We start from the raw sequence: 26828 nt of genomic DNA, 5'->3' as shown, positions 1-26828 counted from the left end.
GGGCCCAGGTGAACCGGGACTAATGCATTAGTCTCGGTTGGTGGCACCAACCGGGACTAGAGGTCTAACCTTTAGTGCCGGTTGGTGCCACCAACCGGGACTAATGGGCATCGCACCCTTTAGTCCCGGTTCGTGGCACGAACCGGGACTAAAGGGCCCAGGTGAACCGGGACTAATGCCTTAGTCGCACGAACCGGAATAAATGCACCCATTGGTCCCGGTTTTGGACTGAACCGGGACTAATGGGCTTACCCGGCCTGGACCAAAGCCCCCTTTTCTACTAGTGCATACTGTTATGACATAAAAAAAACATGTGTTCTAGGCTCACGATTTCGGTAAAAACCAAGAAGTAATCTCTCGGCAGGAATACATCTCAACAATTAAAACACATACATGCATAGATCAAATAAGCATGCATGGTTTTGTGGAATTATACAAAAACCGTGTTATAAGCATTTGCATGTATGTCATGATTGGCTCGTGGACACTTAACAAAGTATGGCTAACGGAAATTAGTGTCGGAAAATGGGAGTTTGAGGGGTATGAGGCATATGTATCTTTATTAAAAACTCACTTCTAATGCAGCATCCTCGTTAAGCTACATCACTCTAGTAAGAACAACCATTGGACTATATTGAGGATCAATCAAGGCCCCTACATACTTGCAATTGTGGCCCATGATATTGCACGCCCTTTGATTAGAAGACACATCCCTTACTAAAAGTATGCATTTTCATGAAAACCACGTCACATGGTGAAAATATGTCTCTTCGTGGAAAGACACACACTTAGTCAAATGATATCTACTTTTTTAGTTGAAATATGGATCTCTTCTTGGGAAGACGTAATTGAAAAGAATGAAAATAGTACAATAATTATGAAAATACATGTAAAAAAATCCCTATTTTTCCGAAAGTCGTGACCTTTGAATTTGCCTTAACCGCGCTAGAAGGATGTATCAAAATTTCACTTTTGAATTTATTTATGCACCTCGACAGTATTTGAACTTTCCAACTCCATTCTTAAAATTAATGCAAATTTTACGATAAACACACCAAAAACATCCAAAATATTCACAGGAAAGCACAGACTATATACTGGTAATCCATTATTTTGTTAGGGGTGAGGTAGTTGAGGAGGAAGAGGAAATGGCTTAAGGAGGGTTAATGACTTAGCCAATTACCGACAGGTCCACCCACCAGTAGGTCACTTCACAAAACACGGTGCATTGATCAAGTCAAAATGGTGGACCAAATCTCAAATTGAAGCCCCGAGTAAGCTTAGTGAATTAAAGGACGATTTCTGAAAATCTGGTTGACAAACTCATAGTCTCATACATGCATCTTACAAATGTATGTAAATTTTCAGGAAATGTGACACGCTGGATCCAGAAATAAATTAAATTACGTGTAGCCCTGCCGGTAGCGGCGGAAGAGCTCGTCCGTCCTGGCGGTGCGGAACGCGTAGCAGCCCATGGCGTAGACCGCAAGGAGGGCGACGACGGTCACGGCGAGGACGACGTCCGCGCGGCGCCACTCCCGGCGGAGGTTCTGCAGCAGCCCGGCCTTGCATGAGTCGCAGGAGTAGCAGAGCCGGTCCTGGTCGTTGCTCCAGGCGGCGCAGTCGGGGTCGGCGGCGCCGTCGATCGGGCTGATCCAGTTGGTCGCGCTGACGAAGGTGTAGCCGCACCTCGTCGGCGGCTTGCAGCAGCCGGACTGCATCGGGGTGAGCCAGGCGGCGAAGAAGTCCTGCGGCGCGGCGTACGTCTGGTTGAGCTCGGAGCAGACGGGCGCGGTGGCGGCCAGGCACGTCTTGATCTCGTCCCACCTCCCCGGCTCGTCGGCGACGCGGCGGCGCAGCCAGCCGGAGTAGTCGGCGAGGTCGTACTCGAGGAAGGCGCGGCTGGGCACGGGGCGGCCGGAGGTGCCGGTGGTGGCGACGAAGACGAAGACGGCGAGGCAGGCGAGCGCGGCGACGAGGAGCAGCATGAGGACCATGTAGGCGAGGAGGAGCCAGGGCAGGCGCCAGAAGGCGCCGACGAAGCCCGCAAGGCCGACGGCGAGGACGGCGACGCCGAGGCCGATGAGCGGCCACTGGAGGATCTGGACGCAGGCGTTGTCGGCCTGCGTGGAGAGCCAGATGCCGGCCGCGATCACCGGGATGGACAGCAGGGCCGCCACCGCGTTGATGGCCGCGGCGCCCATGTAGTTGAGCGCCATTTCGCCGGGGCAGACGACGACCTAGCTAGCCGGCCTCTCGCCTGATCTCGCTATATGGGGCTTAGCTCTTGCACCGCCGGCCGGCCAAAGCTGTGATGCGATACGTGCCGGTGCCGGTGGTAGCAAGTCCTTCCTTCCTTCCAACGACTATGGCTTAGATTAAATTTCTTTCTGCTGCTTTTTTTCGCTTTAAGTAAAAGTAACAAAAAAAAGGAGGATGGCAGCGCACCATGCATCAGATAGCTTGTACTCCTAGATGGAATGTATGCGCGTGCATGGAGCATATATGCACGCTGCACTTCATAGCTGGGTATTCTTTGCTTCATTGGCAGTTCATTCCCTCCCGTACGTCCATCCTGCTGGGGCCTGGAGGGAGGGGTGTCTCTTCGCAGCGCCAGCGCTGGCGCTCGAGTGGATGCCTGCGCGCCGCGGCCTATTAAGGATTCCTCGCCCTCACAGTTATCTCGCCCCGTTTGCTCGTTTCCAGGGGGGCAAAATTGATTCAGTGGTTTATAAATTAAAAGTTAAAACATGTAAAAAAATCATAAACTCGAAAATAAATATAGTTTTAAGAGATTCATGAATTTCAAAAAAGTTCATGAATTTGGAAAAATGTGTTCATGGGTTTGAAAAGGTTCATGAATTTGATTTTTTTTAAATCAGGAATTTGAAAATTTGGGGAATTTTAAAAAAGTTCCTATATTTGAAAAAGTTTATGAATTTCTAAAAAGCATGAATTTGAAAAGGTCCATGAATTTGAAAAGTGTTCATGGATTGAAAAATATTCACGGTTAGAAAAAGAAGAACAATAAAGCAAAAAATGAAATGGCCGAAAAAATACCTAGACCCCCCAAAAATAGAAACAAAAAAGGAAAAATGACAGGGAGCTTCCCAAAACTAGTTGGGAGCTTCACAGGAAATGTGCTCTCAATGTGCCGGCCCATAGAAACTAACAAATGAAAGAGGGTGTGCTATGTCTGATTTGCACCGATTTGCTAGAATTTGGCGCCTTAAGAGCCAAATAGCAAATTCCCCTATTTGCCTTAAAAAAAGCAAATTCCCCTTTCATGTGTTGGGATATAAGAATCAATTCATTCTTTATTGGCTAAAACCAGCATCGCAACGAAAAAATAATTTGAGTCGGGCTGGCTAACCTGACAACCCGACAAGGTTCAGGAACAAGTAAAAAAACGATCATATCTACCAAATGGGTCACTCCATTGCCCTATGCCACCTGGCCCTATATTCTTTGCACCGTAAGTGGAATATAGGGTTCACCGATGAAAAGCAGGGGATGACACATTAAATACTAAGGTCTAATTCTCATTTGCGTTGGTCGCGCATCGATACGAGATTTCAATTAACAGTTAAGGTCTTGCTGGGTTACATGGAACGGTACTTTTTTAAGTCTCGGCTTATTCATGGAAGTGGAACTTTAATTGACTTGAAAGTGCAACTTGTACTTTGAAAAATACAGCTTATACTTGTAACTGAACTAGAATCATTCTTTTTAAAATTGACGAGGACATAATACAATCCTAGTTGATATTGCTATGTTGGGTAGCGTTGGCACAAGAAGTACCTATCCTATGAGAATTCATATCCAAATTCGTTTCCATATCTCAACGCATCGAAGCTAACTTTGTTGCAAATAGTAACATGGACAAACATACATGTGAAACGACTATTCACCATAGAATATACGTTTTTTGTGTGTCCCTTGACATGCTTAATGCTCGGAGTTAAGAATGTGTATGTAGCATTCTAGATTATATTCCAATGTTTATGCATAGTGTTTTTAGAATGTTTGTTGCGCATTAGCAGCACTAGAACTTCAGTTCCCATGACTTGTCTCCCGTTTTACTACTGACAAAGGTAGTAAATTCTCTTGCAATTGTTCTATCATCATATCATAAATATAAAATATGTAAAAGCGTTCAAGTTAACACATAAATAGGAAAAAGATGGTTGTAAGTAATCTAGACGGTCTCCAAACTGAACAAAGTACTTACTTTTAGCTATATAGCGAGGCCAACCATGGCCTTCCTTGTACTTATAGTGTTGTTTCCATTTGTGGAAGGCTGAGTCCTCATTGTCGAGCAACTTCTCATTTGTTAAAAAAATACCCCAAGCTATTATGGTAATTTTGATGGATGAAAAGTATTTCTAGTTTTTTGTTTCATCCTTGAGCAATTAATGCAGTTAGGCACCTTTGTAGAAAAAAAAGCATACGATTTTGCTGAGGATTTGGATTCTTCGGAAACGTTCGTACATAGATTGATCCGCATGACTGGAATCTGAAGGAAAAATTCTGAAAGATTTTTTGCACCCTATTTTGGAGGAAAATATTTGTCCATTCCAACCTTGTCGTCAAATTGCTAGTTTTGTCTGTTTTATGAAACATTCTTTGACCCAAATTACCATGTATTTCTAATCCTATTGGAGTCGGAAGGATATGTCCCTCCAACCTCATGATCTTCCTATTTCAGCATTAGAATAGTATCAACACTTATTTGAGAAAAGGCGGTGATTGTTCAGCCTTAAATGCCCTCAAAAGTGAACTAAGACCACATTTGTTTGAATTTTGGTATGTTAATATAGTATAAACCCATTTTTTAGGGTCTAACCCAACATTTATAAACACCTTTGTGGATATAATATGAGCTCATGTTTGTAGATGCTTCTTGTCAGAATCACAGTTCTGAATCTGATTGGAATCCATATGATAGGATCGCAAATTTTAGGGTAATCACTGTTAGGATCCTAAATTTATTAATTGGAATTGTGTAATCAACTAGACAGTTTGGATAGTGAAGTTCTAAAATTACAAATCTCACAACTACTCCATGATGAAATTAATTAGGGCATTACAATTCTTGCAGTGAAGGAGATTCCAAGTACTTAGCCAATTGGCACCGATAGGAGATTTCAGTTAGATACTCTTCGAGAGATTTCCATTAAATCTTAAACCATGACGAACATTTGGGCAAGCATGATATGCATGAGTTAGTGCCAGATCAACTTTTTCCATATATCTTTTGCAATAAAGGAGTACTAGACCAGCTAATAGGAAGGTTGTGTTACATCATAATGCCATGAAACCATGCATCTTTTGAACAATATGTATCTATCATTTGAAAATTCATATCCAAATTAAAGTTGTTTACTCCCTGATGCAAAAAACATAAATTTTGTTGTTAACATAGCATGCTCAGAGATAAATGGCGAAACTATTATTCACTATGTTGTTATAGTGAAAGCAATGAGTGATTAGGGGTTACCCGTAGTAACCCCGATGCAAATGATATTAGCAAGGGTGTGCAAAGAGGCCATATAGTGAAGGTCGTTGTACGCCAATAAGATTGACACTTTTATGTTTTTTGAATAGGTTCAAGTTGTCTCGAAGGAGCGCGACCTAGTAATATGTTAGGAAGGAGACCAGGGAGGATCTGGCACTGGCATGACTCGTATGTGAATCCCCAACACCCTCTCCAAACTTCCCTTCCTCAATGACGATCCAAGTCATATGTGCCTCCTCGGACTTGACCCTAGGCTCCCTGAACACATCTTGGAGCTCTAGTGTCTTCTTTTGATCTCATTCAAGTGAGTGTATGGTGTACATGCCTCGGGGGAGTGGGGGGGGGGGGTTGTTTATAGGTTAGGGGTTACTTAAAAATGACCAAGACTACCCATGATGGTGGTAGGTGGGAAGGGTACATAGGTAAAACTTGGTCCACTAGTCCACGATGGACTAGCCAAAAGGAGATGGTTCATGGTCCACGGTGGGCCACCTCTCTCGCCCCCGCCGTAATGGACTTTGGCTATATGTGCCTATTGAGGGATTGTGACCTTTTTTTTACTTGCCTCTTCAGTCAACTTTATCTCTTTACTAGTAAAAGCGCACGTGCAACACACATTAATATTTAGGCAATATATTAATTGCACGCGAATATTAGGTATGCTATTAATTGTGTGTTAATTATATGATTAATGCAATATTTGGTATGATATTAATTACACGTTAAACACGTTGAACGCTTGTCATTGGAGCAGTTTATGTCATTGTATTGACTTAGTTTGATGACCGAGATCAGTTGGATCTGTTCCTTTGGGTCTTTTTATATTGGTATAGATATAGATTTCTTGTTTTGCTTTGACTTGTTGACCATGCAAACTTGCTTGGAATTTTGTTGACTTGCATAGAATTTTGTTGACTTGGCACGTAGGACTAGATGGGACCCCGGATATAATTATGTATTCCTAAACTACAATACATAACCTTTTTTATGTCTCTTGACATGATGTATTATATCTCCTCAATGCAATTAATCAAGGCATACTTGTCTTGACTCATAAGTTTCTTATCGCGAAGAATATGTTCCAAGTGCTTACCAATTCATATAAAAAGAGTTGGAAGAAAATGGTGTGCTTTACTTTTTTTAGAAATATCCATCCCAAACATCTTTGCAATGTGGGATGAGAAGCTAATAAACAAGATTAGTTAGTGAAAGGAAATTTGGATCCGCGACTCATTTGGCCGGATCTTATTTCACCATTCCTTGAATGGTCGAGGTATATAGTGGTACTCATGGAACATGATTCCATTGGTCCACTATCAACGCGAGTGTCCCCACACTCGGTGCCAGCTATTGAGGGTGTTTCTCAAAGTACCTAACAACAATACAATTTTCACATGGATATCTGTTTAGTGGTGGGACATAACTTTAGGTTACCAGATGGACACATGGCGCATGTTTTAACTAGGTTTGAGCCTTCGCTAGTCAAGTAATCACCATACTCCTGCTTATATAGGATTACATCAAGATGATGGTACAATGGAGGAGAAAATAGTGCTCCCGACGAGTTAGATGTCAACTCGCGTGAGTTCTATGTGGATGGTCTGGGTGGAGTACCCCGATTGGATCTACTAATGATCAAGTCTAGGTCTTTGTGAGATGTTCAGTATGACTCTTGTCTTGAGCAGGCGCATTTATATAAGGGTGTATGTAGGTGCCCATCATCCCTTCATCTTAATATTCTTGTCTTGCCCGTCATGGAGTCCTCTTTTGGTACTAGCCGGACTGTTCCTGAAGGAACCAGGGGTGACATGTTTGAGGAAGCGGTTGCACAGGCATGTCCCTTCGTCCAACATTACACACATGGAGGAAAATATGTCACAAAATACATATGTGCGCCAGAAGAATATAGTGAAACCACTAACCCTCGCACAAGGACCAACTGGTAAGTTGGAAATATTTTTCCCATGGAAATAATCATAATAACTTCATGGGTATTTTGGTTGAGATACATGAAGTTGCTTGACAATGCGGAGCCAACCTTCCATTGATGGAAGTAATACGGCAAGCATGATGTAGGCCATGGTTGGCCTTGCCATACAAGAATCACGTTGACTCGGCCTCGGCTAATTGTTTAGGTTAGGGTTTTTTAGTCGGCGGCGTTTGGGCGGATCGCAGTGTTTTTTTTTTTTTGAGTTGGTCTTCTGGGCTTTGATCCTCTTCGGGTCCGTCCATCTGGACAAAGTCGACGAAGTTCTAATGTATATTTATGTTGTCTTCTTTGGATAACAAGGTTGGGGTTTCTCGTCATGCATGCGTGATGGCGAGATCTGGGGTCAATCGCTTCAAAAAAGATTCAATGTCGGCAACTGCGGCTCTAGGCAGTTGGCCATTAGGGGCACGTATATGAAGACTTTCTGATTGTCATCGGCAAGGCCAGTCCGGCTTTATTAGGGAAGCGATAACAACGGCGCGTCAATGGCTCGGTCTAGCGGCGATCGTCAACGTTCTATGACCCATGGACTTCGACATAATTCTGTATCGCTGTCCACCTTCATGGGATGTGCTTCATATAAGAAATTTTTTGCTTCAGACCTGGGCGGGATCCTTTTTAGTACATGGAGCGCATGCATTTCTCTCATATTTTAATTCATGGTCCCTTTGTAAAAGAATGAGAACCGAGGGGAAGAAGCCCCCTGTCTTATTTTTATAGGAGAATGAGGAGACTCGAACCCAGGCCGGCGACAACAACCTTTGTGCTGTCCGCCACTCCATCGGAGAGCTCCTCATTCATGGTCCCTTTGTGAACCTGCAACCGTGCTACTCATTTTCGAAAGCACTTGGCAAAGACTCTATTTGTCGATTTCCCATTGGAAAACACTTGACAAACACTATGACACATAAAGAAACATTTTCCCGTAGTAAATCATTGAACATGTGGGGTTGCATATTTTTATAGTTTAGTCTTCGTTCTTTAGTGTATTGCCACTCGACCGAGGATGAACAGTTAAAATAAACGAATTAAAGAAATAATCATACGTATAGAAGAGATGTTACATTTACAGCGACACCTCGCTTACAATACTAATAGTGTCCATATATGTCTGGAAATGAGTTGATAATACTAGTAGTATTTGTTCTAGTAGTCGAATTGGCGCCAGGTGGAGAAGGTTTGCCCGAATTGCCACCAGGCCGGCACGACGTCTTGGAAGACGAGGTATTGGCCGCCAGTGGAGGTTATGGCGAAGCTGAGCGCCTGCCCAACGAGCCCCGAGAGGCAGTGCCAATTCGCACCCCAGTTCCTGGACATGGGGATCCACGCGGTGTTGGTCCCTTTCACTGACATGCTCTTGATCGACCCGCTCCCGCCAATGTTGGCCACGAGCACCAGCTCGAAGTAGTTGAAGCCATTGATGGTGAACCGCACGCCGCCCTGCCTCCAGCACTTGACCTGCTGGTAGAAGACTGGGATGATGCCGGCACGGTAGATGCCGATGTTCTCCCAGGCGGGCTGCGACATGTCGAAGTGGTGGCGGGGAGGATTGCACCACCCGCCATTGTCGCTGGGAAGATCCCAGTTGGGAGGGCAGAAGTTGGTGGCGGACACGGTGATGGACGTGCCGGGCTTGCACATATCCGACTTGCTGGTGTCGCAGATGATGACGTAGCACTGTCCGCACGATGCACCGTCATTGAACAGCGCCGTGCTCAGCGCCACGTTGTTGATCCCGTACCCTGCAACGTACAGATTCTCGTACCCACACGCGCCACCTGGATATTGCACATGCAAACACATTCAGACACGCACACACGCATTGCATTGTATGCGTACCATAAAATGTAATATTGGGAAAATTGATGGTGCCGGAGCAAGCGGGATTAAATCTTGATTAGCTAGCTTACCCATTGTGTCGGAGCCGTCGGCGCCGCCGTAGAAGGTGGCGGTGGCCGGGATCCAGTTGGAATTGGCCGGCGCGAAGCAGAACGCGAGAACGGCGGCGAACAGCTGCAGGAAGCGCATCCCAGCTGCCATCTTTCTGCTCGAGGGAGAGTCCCAGAAACAGGGAGAAATGAATAGATGATTGAGCTTCTCTCGCACCTCGCTAGCTTGCTAGATAATGTGGCGAGTAGAGTGGATGGAGGTGAGGAATGATTGCGACTATACTGGTGCTTAAATAGGAATGTAGCTAGCATATGAGATCGAGAGGAATGATTGTCGTGTTAATGAACTACCATATGAGATCGCGGTTCTAACGATCGTATGGATGCAACCTCCACAGAGTGGACTTGCGCGCTCTAATCATTGACCGTAGGTCTGAATATCTCATCGATAGAGCTTTTCTTAATTAAATACATTCAAAATGATAGGCTAACTGAAGACTAATTTGAGACTGTACCAGAGTTTGGCTGGTCTATACTATAAGTCTATAGCAGTACTAGCAGCTAAAACTGGCTCGCTTTGTTCGGTGCGCATAAATGTTTCTGCAAGAGGCTTGTTTGAAAAGGGTTGACGTACGTTTTGTGGTGTTTTATGTTTTCTTCTTGGCTAATTAGAAATGATCACACCCGCAAAAAAAAATGATCAGGAACCAGAAATTAAGGCGTCCAGTGAGAAAACTTGTTTTTACAAACTGATTGAGAGAAGATGCAACCGTTCAGTTAAGGTATCAGTAGTATTTTGGACCAGAGAATATATATGCAACCGTTCAGTTTTCTTTGCTACTATCCACATTCAGGCAGTACAATTTTCAATTGGACAAGGACAAGTAGCTGAAAGCCAAAGCCGGATTTTTTTACTTAACACTAAAACAAGTAATTCAGGAAGGAGGGAGCATAATTGTTCTTTAGGTAGTGATGGATGTCCCGCTAGCCACCGCTAACTAAAACTGTCTCTAACTGCAAGCCCAACTCCCTCCAGATCCTTTCTCTCTCTAAAAAAAAGACTTGCAGCGCGGCAACTGAATGTCGCCTTCTAAAATAACTATTGGCGATCAAGCTAACCATTGAAGTAGTCAAATAATGTGCATGCATTGCATCCTCTTGTTTTGCTTCTTGTTCGAGGCCAAACGACTAAACCAACATTATTACTTTTTTTAAAGAATATATTAATATCAAGAATATACCAATTACACCCAGTCTCTGCACCAACAAGATGCGTAAAAATATCTAGGATACACACAGCCAAAAGAGAAAAAAAGAAAAAGAAAAAAAGACCCTGCCACGGTGATCAATCACCTGCAGTAGCAGCACTCTAATCACCACCAAGACAACACCCGGACTAAAAAGAAGGTTCTCCAAAAGCAACGCCTTCAGAAAGGAAACACTGCCCAAGCATTGTCGTTGCCCGATCAAAGATCGTAGGTTTTCACCCTGGAGAACGACCATCTTCCCAAAACGATGCCTTCAACAAGGTCACTGCCAGGCACAACCAAAAAAAGCCGGACCTTGGGTTTTCACCCTAGAAATTACGACTCGGTGCTCAATGGAGCATCGCCAACAAAGAAGTCCTCCAATGCTGCCGCCCCCACTTGCGAAGGCTACTACTACAAGTCAAGTACCACCAGGCTCACAAGACTTGTGCCCAGTCTGGACGGGAACATACCCCGCAAGCCAAGTCTGAACAATTATCTGTGAAGCAAAGTCTTCATCACATCCAAGACCCCGCCGTCGCCACTTGCAGGTCCTCCAATCAAGCCATGTCATTCTCCGCATGTGTCGATCCCTTGGAAATCTTGGCCCAGACATGTCCCAAGGTGTCAACAATAATAGAGCTTCGCGATACCTGGCAAAGCTGGTTATGCTGATGTTGCGAGTGCACACGACCGACCCCTATGCAATTAGGGTGTCCAAAGAGCGCCATATACACAAGTCAATGGTTCCCTTCAAAGAAGAAGTCCGGAACTCGCCGATGGCTAGATCAAAGAGAACTGATCACAGGTAGAACAGTGACTTCAAGCAAAAATCACCAGGGCACTGCCTGTCTGATTATTTTGCGACTCCGACGGAAGGAGGAGGCCGCCGCCGCCCCGGCGCCGAAGTGATGCGGGAAGACCAGCAGACCGTCAATGCCATGCATAGAATGGTGCGAGATCGGGTTTGCGAGGCGCATGTGGGACTAGATCGATTATTATTGACTTGGTAGCCTAATTGATTTAGAGAAAACATGCATGATTATTTGATAATATACATCTCTCTTCGATAGTTGTATTATGTATGCGGGTTATTCTTTTCGGTTATGCTGTTTGAATTACACTCGAATTGCAGCATAAAAAACATGATAAACACACCAAGCCATCAATGTGTATGCAAGTAGACAATATTTTCTTAACACTTAATAATATTTCTGGGTCAATCCTGGTGTTCAGTTTTGGCATTGATGTGTCTCTAGGGGTTTTAGGTATTCTGGGAAAGAATGGGGAGCAAAATCCAAGGCTCACATCATTGACATGGTGCTTGCACCACTCTGGACAGAACTGTCATTCACCTTATAGAGGGGTCAAATGGATGAACTCCGGGCTAAGATGATTTCTGGTGGTGTCCTATGATTCATAGAAGATCACCAATAAGTATCAAGCATCATGGCCAAGCCTAGATTTATGAAACCATTTTTGGAACGCCTAGGACATGAAGTTCAATATTATTCAAGGAAAAATAGTGAACTATGGTACCTCATCTTTTGCATATTTGGTATACACATAACCATGAGATACCAAGTGAATTTTCTTTGATTTTTCTAAGCAGAAAAAGGGGTTTAAATTGAGAATTTATTTTAAAATAAAAAGAAATGTTTTCTCAACTATCGTGGGCTAGGGCAAAATATATGTGAAGTATCTTGGGCAAGAGAAAATTTACCTTGTTTGACTTGAACACATTTGAGAAAAGGAAAAGGTTGCAACATTTCGTGAAGATAACCTACATAAGAAAACTAAATGGAAATAAATTCCATCTTATGCTATGGGCATGTTCCTCTTTGGGTGGCAGGATGCATAGCCAATTTGACAAAGTTAGATCGTGTTTTTTCTAGAAGCTTACACAATCAAGAAAAACTATTACATGGTTTGTTGGGAGAACATTTGTAATACGAAAGCCCGCGGAGGACTTGGCATCATCAATTCAAAGAAAATGAACCTCGCCCTTTTAATCAAGTGGATTTGGAATATTTCTCAAAATGAATCTAGTCTATGGACTCAACTCATAAATGCTAGATACTTCCCAAATTCATCTTTTTTCACCTTCGAAGAAATAGGGCTCTCATTTCTGGAACGGGATCCAAAAATGCAAAGAGATTTTCAACATAGTTGCTCAGTTCTCTATTGGCAACAGGTCCGACACCAAGTTCTGCCTCACTAAATGGCTTCATGATACACATCTTTACACCAAATACCTAGAGCTATTCACGATTGCTTCTAACCTAGATACCCTCGTTAAGGATGTGCTACGATACAACCAGATCAACCTAGCCTTCCTTAGAAATCTTAGCGATGTGGAGAGAGCATCATGGGACACCTTGCTCCTTAACCTTAGTCAGGTCCAGCTTTCGAACGATCGGGTTGCTATCTGTTGGGGCCTTGAAGCATTGGGTTGCTTCTCGGTCAAATCTACATAGGCTAAACTTATTCATGGTCTCTAGATCCGTTACACCCAGGCTCTTTGGGCCATTGCAGCCCCTCTCAAAATTTGCATGTTTCTCTGGCAAGCAGCCAAGGATCGTCTCCCCTCGGTCATCAACCTCAAAAATGAGATGGAGCTGGCAATGGTTCGTGTGCTCTTTGTGGGGCCCCAGAAGACATGGATCATATTTTGTTCCAATGCATCCTAGCAAAATTATTATGGAGTTGTGTTAGGGAAGGTTTCTCTACACTTGGGACACTCGTTCATCTAGGAGATTCTTCTCCTCCTTGCCGGTATCACGGGTAAATTGCGTAGGATTCTATGGCATGCGTTTGCGGTACTTATGTGGGCTCTTTGGACTAGCTGTTAACTAACTATTCGAAATCACCCCACTGACTACATATTCGAGTGGTCCTTATTTTTCCAGTAGTGGACACCTCTGGGAAAGAGAAAGGATAATGCGGTGGCTCGAGCGGTGAAGAGAGCTTAAGAATGTCCACTTCGTCAACAGAAACAACCTTGCTTGATCCCTTCAAGAATTGGAATTCCCTTTAGTATTCTAGGTCTCTATCTTTGAGATGGCATGTAACTTAGTCTATCTTATGATTGGATTGTAACCCTTGAACTATGCTATGTATGCTGGCCTTGTTGGCTTTATTAATTTAAATTTCGGCGCTCCCTGCGCCTTTTATATAAAAGACCTTGAAAACAACATCCTAAGCCGGCGATCAAACAATGCGCATAGATTTCGGTATCGCACCATAGTTGAAGGGCTTAGTCGTATGAACCATAAAGAGCGGAAGCCAATGAATATCCTTCACAAGATCCTCTAAATAACCTGAGAAACCAAGCTCAACTTCTTCTTCCCATGCAGCTTGCGGCCCGCGAGCTTGTCCTTGATTTCATCGTCATGATGCCATGAGGACTCACCTCCCTCACTAAAACCTGCCATCGACGGATTAGTTGTTAGTTCCTTCTCTCACTTTGCCATGATGACTTCGAACAATCCCTCAGATCAAACACAGACATATTGCACATTGAAGAACTCACAAGCGCGAAGGATCACATCGATTGAGGATGAGATTTCCATGGTTATTATTGGTACTCTGCGCGCGCCTCTAGAAGATGTGGTGGAAGCCTATGAAACTGTAGACCGATTGTGGTCTTCATCTTTTTTTTTGACAGGTTCGAATGTCTACTACTTTTTAATAACGGTGGTTGTGTGCATCACAATTATGCAATAGGCCGAGGTTAACCCCTTTTCAGGAAGAATGTGTATTTAATATGTCTTAACATGTTTAATGCTCATAGTGTAGATGCTGAGGCAAAAAATATAGTTGTCATGGCAATGGTCCTATACATAGATGAAAATGATCGACACTTTGTTATAATGTTGATGTCGTTGTCTACCAAATGCACGATACGGTCAGAAGGTGATGGCGACTGAAGTTCACCATAGTTCATCAACATATAGACTTGACAATTAAATTCAAAAGTTGGTACTTTTAGTTACTCCAAGAAAGAACTGAATAATACACCGTACAGTTTCTTTGGTCCTAAAAGAATAAAGTGGTGAATCTAGCTTAAATTGTTACTGCCAATGTTTTTATCATTCAATACTTCGAGTAGGACCGGTTATCTTTGGATCTTAAAACAGTCTGTCCGGCCTTATAGCTACATGGCCTCTTCCTTTCACATGATAGGAGAAGCATATGAATATTTCCAAAAGGTTGATGTTAATAGTAGTTTTCTCATTACATTTAACACAAAGGAATCTTAACAAAAGAATTCGTACACGAATTGTGATCATAAAATTAAAGCAAAGCACATAGGAAACTTTGTAAGGTGTACACGCATTCAAGTATTCTTTAATAATCCCATTGAATCAAAGGGGCCTTCAAGTAAAGAGTTTTGCTTCGGTACACCCCCTGCCCCTAAAAGTTTACACGAATTATAAAGTTACTAAAGAGGTTATCGCCATATTAGCTTGTAGATCAAACATATTAAATAGATTGAGTTGGATACAAATAACTATATTACTCGTTTTGCTTGAAGGGGCAACTTATAATCTCCACCTTTAAGTTGCACTTTTCGCGCGCGCGCGCGGGGGGGGGGGGGGGGGGGGGGAAGCAAAGTTCTAACTGAAAAGAATAACCTGCATATATAATACAACGATCGAAGAGAGATGTATATTAATCAAGTGATCATTCATGTTTTCTATAAATCAACTAGGCTACCAAGTACTCCCTCCGTATCAAAATATTTAGACCAAAAAGTGTCTTATATTGTGATACAACGGGAGTAATAATTAACGTTTGTGTAGTAGATTGACCTTGAACAAGAAGCAAAGAAGAGTATGCAATGCATGTTGGATCCGTACGTGGTAGTTACTCACGCATGCGGACTCGAGGGAGCTTTTGGATATTGGGTGCAATCGGTGGGAGACGGTAGCACGAGTTATCTACAACCGGTTTGAATGGCGATCTAATAATAGAATATGTGTTTAGTCATCTTGGCCTATTTTTCGCCGGTTGTGGCAGTTCTTTTTTTACTGATTTGTTTCATGCTCCTTCCGTGAGCTTTTTGGAACTTGGGACTTTGTTTTGAAACTTCAGATCAATAAAATGTTCGCATGTATTATTTTGATGCAGAGGCCCGGGGAAATCCTCCTTTTCAGAAAAATGTTGACTACTTCAATGGTTTCCTCGATCTCCGGTAGTTAGTTTAGAAGGCCGTACTTCAAGGATTTGGAGGGAGTTGGGCTTGCAGTTAGATACAGTTTTAGTTAGTGTTGGCTAGCGGGAATTCCAGCACTACCGAAAGAACAGTTTTTAATGTAAAAGTACTCCGGCTTTCGCTTTCAGCTACTTGCCTATCCAGTTGAAAATTGTACGTTTCAAATGTAGGTAGCAAAGAAAATTGAACGGTTGCATATTCTCTTCTCTGGTGTAAAATACGACTGATGCCTTAATTGAACGGTTGCATCTTCTCTCAATGGTATAGGAAGAAGTTCTCTCCCGATGCCTTAATTGAACGGTTGCTGATCATTTCTAATTGTATAAAAGCGAGCTAGCTTTAGCTGCTACAAGCTATAGACTTAGTAGACTAGACTCTGGAAGCATGTCAAATTAGTTGTATTCAGTTAACCTATCATTTTGAATGTAGTTAATTAAGGAACGACATACCGATCAGACTTGCGTTCAATGATTAGAGCGCCCAAGTCTATCGGTGGAGGTTGCGTCCATACGATCGTTGGAACCGCGATCTCATATGTTAGTTAATTAAGATGACAATCATTCCTCTCGATCTCATACGCTAGCTAGATCCTATTTAAGCACCACCATTGTGGCAATCATTCCTCAGCTCCAAATCCACTCTCGATCGCCACAATATCTACCAAAATAAGCTAGCTGCGAGAGAAGCTCAATCATCTCTCCATGTTTCTCGGACTCTCGAGCAGACAGATGGCAGCTGGGATGCGCTTCCTGCAGCTGTTCGCCGCTGTTCTCGCGTTCTACTTCGCGCCGGCCAATTCCGATTGGATCCCGGCCACCGCCACCTTCTACGGCGGCGCCGACGGCTCCGACACAATGGGTAAGCTAGCTAATCAAGACTAAATTATGTCTTGCTCCGGCACCATCAACTTTTCCAATATTAAAATTACGGTACGCATGCAATGCGTTGCGTGTGTGCGTGTCTGAATGTGTTTGCATGTGCAATATCCAGGTGGCGCGTGTGGGTACGAGAACCTCTACGTTGCAGGGTATGGGATCAACAATGTGGCGCTGAGCACGGCGCTGTTCAATGATGGTGCATCGTGCGGGCAATGCTACGTCATCATCTGCGACACCAGCAAGTCGGATATGTGCAAGCCCGGCACGTCCATCACCGTGTCCGCCAGCAACTTCTGCCCTCCCAACTGGGATCTCCCCAGCGACAACGGCGGGTGGTGCAACCCTCCTCGACACCACTTCGACATGTCACAGCCCTCCTGGGAGAACATCGGCATCTACCGTGCCGGCATCATCCCCGTCTTCTACCAGCAGGTCAAGTGCTGGAGGCAGGGCGGCGTGCGGTTCACCATCAACGGCTTCAACTACTTCGAGCTGGTGCTCGTGGCCAACATTGGCGGGAGCGGGTCGATCAAGAGCATGTCGGTGAAAGGGACCAACACCGCGTGGATCCCCATGTCCAGGAACTGGGGTGCCAACTGGCACTGCCTCTCGGGGCTAGTCGGGCAGGCGCTCAGCTTCGCCATCACCTCCACCGGCGGCCAGTACCTCGTCTTTCAGGATGTCGTGCCGGCCTGGTGGCAGTTCGGGCAAACCTTCTCCACCTGGCACCAATTCGACTACTAGACAAACACTAGAATGCACACTACTAGTATTGTCGATGTGGTGTTGATGTACATGTAATTTCTCATCTATACGTATGATTGTTTCTTTGATTCATTTTGTTTAACTGTTCTGTCCCGATCGTGTGGCAAAACACTAAAGAGTGAAGACTAAACTTTAAAAATATGCAACCTCACATGTTCAAGGATTCACTACGGTAATATGCTTCTTTGTTATGTGTCGGGGTGTTTGTGAAGCGCTTTCCAGCGGGCACTCGAGAAATAGATCTTTGTCGGGTGCTTTCGAAAATACACCCGGCAAAAACTAAGCAACTGCAGAGAATTCAGAGATAGTGCTTATATAGGAAGAACATACAGGAACCTGCAACATCCTTGGCTGGATGGGATTTGGTTTGCAGACCCAAAAAACAAGGGAGGTTTTGGTATTCTCTATATTGGGGTTCAAAATGAGGCTATGCTTTTAAAGCATGCACATAGATTCTACAACAAACATGATATTTCTTGGGTGCATCTGATATGGAATTGCTACTATCATGGTAGAGTACCACATGCTACTTCTTTGTGTGGCACCTCTTGGTGGAAAGATATTGCAAGCCTTTTTTGACAAGTTTGGGGCCATTTCTTTGGTAGAACTCAACCAAGGGTACTCTGTCCTTTTTTGGTCTGACCAATAGAGGATAGATGGCTTAGTTGTATCTTCGCAGTAGAGGATTAAGATATTGTTCTCTTATGCAACAGGCATGTTAGTTTCAGCCAAGGAGGTTTTAAGCAGTGATGATTTTATACAATCCTTCATTCTACCTCGTTTTTCCCAAGCCTATCAGGAATTTGGGGTTTTGAAGTATCTCACCTCTTCACCCTCAAGAGAAGATTGTAAGCAGGATGTTTGGTTGATCTCCAAGGGAGATGTGCCTTATAAAATTATCCATGGCCCCTAGATCCATTAGGCCAAGGCTCTTTGGGCCACTGTCGTCCCTCTCAAAATTTGCATTTTCCTCTGACAAGTGACCAAAGATCGTCTCCACTCGGCCATTTTCCTCTGACAAGTGACCAAAGGAGGTTTAGCAGTGATGATTTTATACAATCCTTCAATCTACCTCGTTTTTCCCAAGCCTATCAGGAATTTGGGGTTTTGAAGTATCTCATCTCTTCACCCTCAAGAGAAGATTGTAAGCAGGATGTTTGCTTGATCTCCAAGGGAGATGTGCCTTATAAAAGAAAAGATTTATTATGACATAATTCATAATCCTATTGTATCAAATCCTATATTAAATTGGATCTGGAAGAGTTGTTGTAAAATGAAAATCAAAGTGTTTGTCTGGATTTGATTACGGGCAGGTTGAATACAAAGGACATGCTTTAGAGGAGGCACTCGAATGTAGCTGATGGGACATCTTGTGTCATTTTCCTCACTGGTGTTAGGGAGGACATGGATCATCACTTATTCTATGTAATTTCTATGTCAGGGAATGGAACTATCTGCGGATTTGCTGGCAAGTGCGGGATGTTATGAGGCAACTTTTGTGCATGATAAAAAGGATTTCAATAAATCATTCTTTGCGGAAGTGGTATTCTTGGCTTATTGGAATATTTGGGTATCTAGAAATGTCAGGATCTTGAGAAATGATAGACCAACATTTTTTTGGTGGGGAAGTTGTTTTGTGCATGAAGTCTCGCTCCCTATTGACCATAGGATTAAGCCTAGTCATAGGGATTGTCTCATGAGAAGGGTTCCTTACCTCTTTTTTTCCTTTTATTGTGGCTTTAGCCCCTTTGCATATTGTGGGGGGGGGGGGGGGGGGGGGGGGCAACAGTTCACCTTCAAAAAGAAAATATGACACAAGGTAAACTCAAGGCTTGCCTAGTGTTACACTCAGCAAAGACACGTCTTCTCGAGAAACAAGTTTCTCATATAAACATGCTTCTCGAGATAGACTGGTTAATTGATAATCGGTTTGACTAAAATTACATCCCAACTAATCGGTTTGGCTAAAATGTAGTTTCTCATATAAACATGTTTTTCTTGAATTTTCTGAATGCACCTAATTATGAGAACAAAACTAGAGAACCTAAATGGACACCTTATGGTAAAAGGCAACTTGTTGTGGCAGAAGGCAAGTAATAGTATAATCCTACTTCTAGCAGGTTGCCTCTTATGAATTGTATGTGCGGGAATACATTTTCAAGCCAATGTTTCTGCTGTTCTCAAGAATTCTTTTATGCAATTTTTAGAGTTTGTACTGCTATTTTTAAATGAAAATTAGGCTGGCGGAATGTAGCGTCGGTTACTTCACATTTGACTTTGAAACTTTTTCTTCGCTCAACATACACCGTCACATGTTCCATGTCAGAATTATGCATTTTTCAGAGTTCATTTGCTATATTTATTTCATTTCATTTATTTCTAAGCATTTAGTGAATATGGAATTCAAACATTAATTGCAGGTGCATAAAAAGTTAGCAAAATTGGGTTGAAAATCCTATTTGTATTCTTGAATCCATGTTTATGTCTTATCCAAGAAAACAAAATGAATTCCAATTGTCAAGGTGCCAAAACTCGATCCCGAACATGGCTTGTAGGTTATTTAATTTTTAAAAATGCAAACGAAGTCAGGAAGACGTGAAACTTGGCATGGTGTATCATATGTCATATCAATATGTTGTGGTAAACTATTGAGAAGGTTTCTCAAAAGTTGTGGCGTGCACTACTTGAAATGCGGACCATCTTCGAGAAGGAATTTTGGTTTCCATACGGAAAGAGGCAGGTTTAAAGGCAAAGTGTCGATTGATGCATCATTTAAACTTGATTTTTTTTTCTATGCTCAACATACAACATCACATGTTTCATGTCAGAATTTCACATTTTTCAGGGTTCATTTGTTATATTTAAGTCATTTAGTGGACTTCTAGGCATTTAGTAAATCTAATTCAAATTTGAACTACAAGTGCATGAAAAGTTTCCAAAACTGGGTTGAAAAATCCTCTTTGTGTTCTAGACTTTATGTTTAGGCATTATACAAGAAAAAAGTGGGATTCCAAACATCAGGATGACAAGATTTGACCCCTGACATGGAGCGTATTGGTTGTTTCAATCAAAAAATGCAAATGAAGTCTAAAAAGATGAAACCTTGCATGGTGACATTATATGATCCATACATGTCGTGCTAAAAAATAGAAGGTTTTTGTAAAAATTATGACGTACATTGCTTAGACCGAACCATCTTCGTTGAAGGATCGTGATATAATCAAAATTCTATCTACAAGTTCATGATATAATGGACAAAATGGGTAGAAAAAAAATCAAATTTAGGTTATTAAGTGTATTTGTAGGCATATTTGTGCATACCAGTATAATTTTAATTGCATGATAAATTTTAATTAAAGATGATGAAAAAAATGTTTCGTTGAGCTCAAACTTCGCTGTTTTGCTTTGAATCTTCATTGTTTGAAAACTACACATCCAAAACTATATAATAAAAATATATTCATTATTTGAAAAAACTACACATATAAAAAATAAATGTTCATCTATTGATTTTATATTAAACTATTCTTACTCCCTCTAAATATATAGTTATAGTGCAAACATGTCAGTATTGATGAAAACACTAACCTTCTTTAAAAAATTGAACTGTGACAGGTGAACCATGACCAGGGCCACGTGAAGCTGACTTACTAAAATGTAAGCTGATTCAATTCCCCATTAGCTACCTCAACCTCCTCATAGCCGACAAAATCATCTTCACCTCTGATTGGGATCACCCGTTAAGTGGAAAAGTGTGTTGATTTGTGGCAAGGTAAACTCATATCATCTAGGGCGAGGCTGGCCCTTACGAACGTGTGCATCTAGGCCATTCCATCTTATGACAAGGGCTTGTTCGTTCCTCTTGGATGATAGGACACACATCCGATTCGACAAATTTAGATTGTGTTTCTTCTCAAAGTTGACCCTATCAAGCAAAAATATCACATGGTCGTTGCGAGGACATTTTTAAGCCAAGAGCACATGGAGGACTTGGCATCACAAAATTCAAAGAAAATGAACCTCGCCCTTTTAACCAAGTGGATTTGGATGATTTCTCAAAACGACTTTAGTCTATTGGCTTGGTTCTTAAAGGTTAAATACTACCCAAATTCATCTTTTTTCACTTCGAGAAAAAAAAAGGCTCTCAATCATAGAATGAGATCCAGAAATGCAAAGATATTTTTAACTTCGGTGACCAGTTCTCTATTGGAAACATGGCTGACACCAAATTACGGCTCACCAAAATGGCTTCATGATACGTCGCTTTATGCCAAATACCTAGATCTACTCATGGCTACTTCTGGCCCCTATATCCTTGTCAAGAATGTGCTATGACACAACCAGATTAACTTAGGCTTCCTTAGAATCCTAGCGACACAGAGACGGTATCATGGGACACCTTGATCCTCAACCTTGGTCAGGTCCAGCTTTCAAACGATGGGATATTATCCACTGGGACCTTGTGAATTGGCTACTTCACGGTCAAATCTACATACACTAAAATTATCCATGGCCCTAGATCCATTAGGCTAAGGCTCTTTGGGCCACTGTCGTCCCTCTCAAAATTTGCATTTTCCTCTGACAAGTGACCAAAGATCGTCTCCACTCGGCCATCAACCTCAAAACTGACATGGACCTGAGAATGGTTCAAGTGCTCTTTGTGGGCCCCTAGAAGATGTGGATCATATTCTGTTCCAATGCCCGCCAGCCAAATTATGAAGGAGTTATGTTTGGGAATGTTTCAGCTGCACTTGGGACCCTCATTCATTCTAGTAGATTCTTCTCCTCCTCCTCGATACCTGGGGTAAAATACTAAGGATTGTGTGGCATACGGGCCATGCGTGGGCTCTTTGGACTAGCCGCAACAAACTGCCTACTGAGAGAAAGATATCGAGTCGGCCCGCTCACTACATATTCAATTTGCTGAATATTAGTTGGGCTACAGGCCCACTTAACAATTTCAGAAAACCTCTAAGGGCCCATGCTGTCAATTGAGTGGTGGGGAAGTTTAGTCCTACATGGCTAGTTGAGAGAGATGTACACCAACTTATAAGGTGAGCTCTTCTCCCACTAGTATGAGTTGGTGTGAAGGAAGGAGAGGTGTTCCACACGCGCGCTCCTCCTCCGCCGCCCGCCACGCCATGCCACGCCACGCGCCACGCGCCACGCCACGGGTTGCGGGAATGAGCGGTCAAAATTGGAGAGTCCATTGCAGACACAAAATGAATGTGAGACGTCATATTCATTGCGGAAATTAAAATGTTCATAATAAGTATGTTTTTATTGTGGAGATGGAAAGGTCTGTAATTAAATGGTTTTATTGCTGGGCCGTTCTCCTACCCGACTGGCTATATATATGAGGCATCGCAGTTCAGCTCCATGCGCTCAGGGCCGGTTCTGAGGGGGGGCGGGAGGGGCGGCCGCCCCGGGCCCCCGAGTAAGAAGGGGCCCCCGATGGCTTGCTTTCCATATATACGTGATATTAGCCCATGTGTAGACAGATTCTAAAGAAACGGGAAAAAGGTAACAAATCGCAATCTTCTCGGCTTGCCGTACGAGGCGCAATCTTCTGCTTCTACTCCGCTTCCCCACTTGGCAACTAATCCGCCCCAAGGTCTACTGCTCCCCCGCCCGTATCTTCTATTCGTGATTTTTCTGCTGCTATCCGTGATTAGTGGAACTTCCTCTTTTCAGATTTCCTGTCGAAGAAGAAATTAACCCCAAGTACAAATTTTTCAGATTTCAATCAAACTCCTCTTCAACGCAGATCCCTCTTTTTCTGTAGTCTTTACAGGTCGTTCATTCGTTTTATGAAGATGAAGATCCATCCTTTTCGAAAAATGAAGATGAAGATCATCACCGTACATATCTCTTTCTCACACTCCGATTTCTTCTGTTGTTTGGGATTAGAAAAGAGGAGCTCAGATTTTTGGTCGTGACTAATAAGAAGCAGCAAAATCTTGCAATTTTTAATCTTCTACCCTCCATGTACCTTGTTCCGAGCCTTTGTTAGCAATTTTTTATTTTATTAACAGGGTTTTTAATTTATTGTTTCATTTGTATGTGTGGCAATTATCAAGATGTTATTTAGAATGTATCCATCTGGTAATGAGTAAATAAAATAAAGTTGCATATGAGTTGATTGATTTTCAGAAAGGAGATATTGACATTTTTAAACAACTGATGCAAGTACTTCTACTAGAAATTCTGAAAAATGCCTTTTGTTACTGTTGAAGAACAACCCAGTGAGAATAGGATGATAATACTAGAGTAGGCACAAACCTAATAGAAAAATATAATTGCCAATTGAGAAAAGCAACCAATTTTTCTGTGAATGCTTATGACCTTTATTTGTTGGATAGTCAACATGACAAGGCAACACAAATTATAGCGCATCGAGAATTTAGTTGCAATTGAAATAGAGAAAAATGTGGCCTTAGGGCCCCTTTAAGCCGTCTTGCCCCGGGCCCCCGAAATCTCAGGAACGGCCCTGCATGCGCTTCACACCTCCATTGCTCCCTGGTCGTTCCTTTCACTACTGCTGCCCTCGGTGATCCCATCCCGTCTACCGCGTACATGGCTGACGGGAGAGCAGGCCTCCGAAACCCCGCTTCTCCAGATCCTGTACGGGAGAGAGGCGATTAGGTTTTTGGGGAGCGTCTCCTACGCGACTGCTCGCCTTGGTTCAACTACTTCATCTACGTCGACTACTTCTGCGTCACCTTCATCTTCACCATGAGCACTGACTCCGATCGTGCGGCTGCCGAGAAGGCTGCTGCGGACAAGAGGATCGCAGACGAGGCCGACGTCTCCGCTGTTGCTACGGCCGACTGGTCTACTGGAGGGTATAACACATTTACACCGCTCCTGTTTACTTTCATGTGTGCAGTACTAATGGTTTGCATAGATGTTTCTACTATCTGCCTAGTACGTGTGTACATCATCAAAATTCAGTATGTCATTAGCACTGCCTATGTCATTGTTCATGATTTATTATTGGATTAAATTAATCAAACAATTGCTTAATTTCTCAACACAAGTGTCCTTATCTTTCAGCAGTGGAGACCTATGGGAAAGAGAAAAGGTGGCGAGGTAGCTCGAGCGGTACAGATCCACCTTAATGATGTTCACTTCGTCAATAGAAACATGCCTCATTGGTATCTTCGTTGGGTGTCCCATTTGTCTATGTTATATTCTAGGTCCATGTATCTTTGACATGGCTTGTAACTTACATCGATCTTATGCTCGGATTGTAACCCTTTAACTATATTATGTATATTGGCCTTGTTGGCTTTATTAATTGAAAGTCGGGTACTCCGCCTTTTATCTAAAAAAACCTTGAAGACAACATCCAGAGCTAGGGACCAAGCACTGCACATCGATTTCAATAGCGCAGGATGGCGGAAGGGCTTAGTCATATGAAACCTAAAGAGTGTAAGCCAACGACTATGATTTACCAGATCTAACTCACCCAAAAAGTCGAGCTCGACCTCTTCTTCCCCATGCGGCTTGAGGCCCGCGAGGATTTCTTCGATTTCAGCGTCGTGATGCGATGAGGACTCCCTCATACCAAACACAGATGGATTGCATGCTGGAGAACTCTCAGCCGTGAAGGATCGCAATGATCGAGGATGAGATTTCCATGGTTATGATGGGTACTCCTGCATGTGCTGCCAAAAGATTTTATGGAACCCTATGAAACTCTAGACAGGTTGTGGTCTGCATCTTTATTTTTTGTTTTGACTGGTTTACATGTTTGCTACTTTTTAATAATGATTGTTGTGTGCATCACAATTATGCAGTTGGCCAAGGTTAACCCCTTTTCTGAAATGATGTGGTTTTAATATATCTTACATGTTTAATACTTAGAGTGCAGACGTCAAGGCAAAAGTATTGTTGACAAGGCAGAGGTGCTGTACATACATGAAAATGATCGACAACTTGGTTATAATGTAGATATCGTTGTCTAATCAACAGGTCCGTGATACAGTTTGAAGGTGATGGTGACTGAAGTTCATCAACGCATATACTTGACTGTCGAATTAAAAAGTTGGTACTTTTAATTTACTTCATGAAATAACTGGATGATACACAGTACCATTTTCATTGGTCCTAAAAGAATAAAATGGTAAGTCTAACTTGAGTTGTTACTGGAAATGTTTTGATCATTCAATATGCTTCGAGCAGGACAGATTATCTTTGGATCTTAAAACAATTTGCCCAACCTTATAGCTACATGGCCTCTTCATTTCACTTCATAGGACACAAATTCTAGAAAATTGGATAATATAAGAATTTGCAACAAATAATTATTGATGGTGCCACATAAAAGCATATGAATATTTCCAAAACATTGAAGTTAATTGAAGTTTTCTCATTAAATTTGACACAAAGGAATCTTAACAAAATAATTCATGCATGAATTGTGATAGCACAAATATAGCAAAACAGATAGCAGAACATTTATGAGGATTACACGCATTCAAATATTCTTTAATAATCCCATTGAATCAAAGGGGCCTTCAAGTAATTTGCAAAGTTTGGTCAACCCGAAAACCCTAGAACACTAATTGGTTTTCTCCACAAATAAGTGATCAACTTTATGGTTTTTTTAAGTTAGCATGGACATTGGATGCATGAAGCAAAATTAATGGTATTCATATAACAAAACCAGCCTGAAGAGTTTCACGTAAGAAATTATGTTGCAGACACAACTGTCGTATAGTTGCATGATTGTAATTGATCATATGGCTCATTCAGTTGACAGGGATTAAGTAAATAATATATGCTTGCATACACATTGATGCCTTGGTATGCTTATCATGTTTCTTATGCTGCACTCCGAGTGTAATTCAAACAGGCTAACTGATAAGAATAACCCGCATATATAATACAGCTATTGAGGAAAGATGTACATTAATCAAGTAATCATGCATGTTTTCTCTAAGTAAATTAGGCTACCAAGTAATAATGCTGGTTTAGTCGTCTGGCCTCCACAAGAAGCAAAGAAGAGGACGCAATGCATGCATATTGTTTGACTACTTCAATGGTTTGCTCGATATATGGTAGTTAGTTTAGAATGCGACAGTCGGTTGTGGAGCTGCAAGGATTTGGAGAGAGTTGGGCTTGCAGTTAGAGACAGTTTTAGTTAGTGTTGGCTAGCAGGAATTCCAGCACTACCTAAAGAATAGTTTTTAATGTAAAAATACTCCGGCTTTCGCTTTCAGCTACTTGCCTATCCAGTTGAAAATTGTACATTCCGAATGTAGGTAGCAAAGAAAATTGGACGGTTGCATATTATCTGGTGCGAAATACGACTGATG

The 26828-nt window shown here is 42.5% G+C and overlaps 3 protein-coding genes across 3 annotated transcripts; 1 reads left to right on the top strand and 2 right to left on the bottom strand.

The window, feature by feature from the left end:
- Positions 1-1284: 1284 nt before the first annotated feature.
- On the bottom strand, positions 1285-2470 carry LOC125554155 (protein TORNADO 2). The gene has a single exon (XM_048717752.2). The coding sequence runs from the start codon at positions 2217-2219 to the stop codon at positions 1404-1406; it is 816 nt and encodes a 271-aa protein (XP_048573709.2). The 5' UTR covers positions 2220-2470; the 3' UTR covers positions 1285-1403.
- Positions 2471-8528: 6058 nt separating this feature from the next.
- LOC125554156 (expansin-A19) lies at positions 8529-9648 on the bottom strand. The gene is made up of 2 exons (XM_048717754.2): positions 9419-9648; positions 8529-9286 (listed from the first exon to the last, which is right to left on the bottom strand). Exons 1-2 carry the CDS (start codon positions 9546-9548, stop codon positions 8655-8657), a joined length of 762 nt encoding a protein of 253 aa, XP_048573711.1. The 5' UTR covers positions 9549-9648; the 3' UTR covers positions 8529-8654.
- Positions 9649-16503: 6855 nt separating this feature from the next.
- LOC125554157 (expansin-A19-like) lies at positions 16504-17592 on the top strand. Its single transcript, XM_048717755.2, has 2 exons — positions 16504-16720; positions 16853-17592. The coding sequence occupies exons 1-2, from the start codon at positions 16564-16566 to the stop codon at positions 17482-17484; spliced, it is 789 nt and encodes a 262-aa protein (XP_048573712.2). The 5' UTR covers positions 16504-16563; the 3' UTR covers positions 17485-17592.
- The last annotated feature ends 9236 nt before the right edge of the window (positions 17593-26828 follow it).

The sequence above is a fragment of the Triticum urartu genome, chromosome 4A (assembly GCF_056163025.1).
Source record: "Triticum urartu cultivar PI428250 chromosome 4A, HENAU_Tu73, whole genome shotgun sequence".
Classification (NCBI taxonomy): Eukaryota; Viridiplantae; Streptophyta; class Magnoliopsida; order Poales; family Poaceae; genus Triticum; species Triticum urartu.
The sequence above is the reverse complement of the archived record's forward strand: the minus strand, read 5'-3'. Positions and strand labels throughout refer to the sequence as shown.

Coding starts and splice junctions, on each gene's coding strand:
- LOC125554155 (XM_048717752.2), bottom strand. CDS start 2,219: ATGGCGCTCAACTACATGGGCGCCGCGGCCATCAACGCGGTGGCGGCC.
- LOC125554156 (XM_048717754.2), bottom strand. CDS start 9,548: ATGGCAGCTGGGATGCGCTTCCTGCAGCTGTTCGCCGCCGTTCTCGCG. Junction 9,287..9,418: donor CGACGGCTCCGACACAATGG/GTAAGCTAGCTA, acceptor TGCAATATCCAG/GTGGCGCGTGTGGGTACGAG.
- LOC125554157 (XM_048717755.2), top strand. CDS start 16,564: ATGTTTCTCGGACTCTCGAGCAGACAGATGGCAGCTGGGATGCGCTTC. Junction 16,721..16,852: donor CGACGGCTCCGACACAATGG/GTAAGCTAGCTA, acceptor TGCAATATCCAG/GTGGCGCGTGTGGGTACGAG.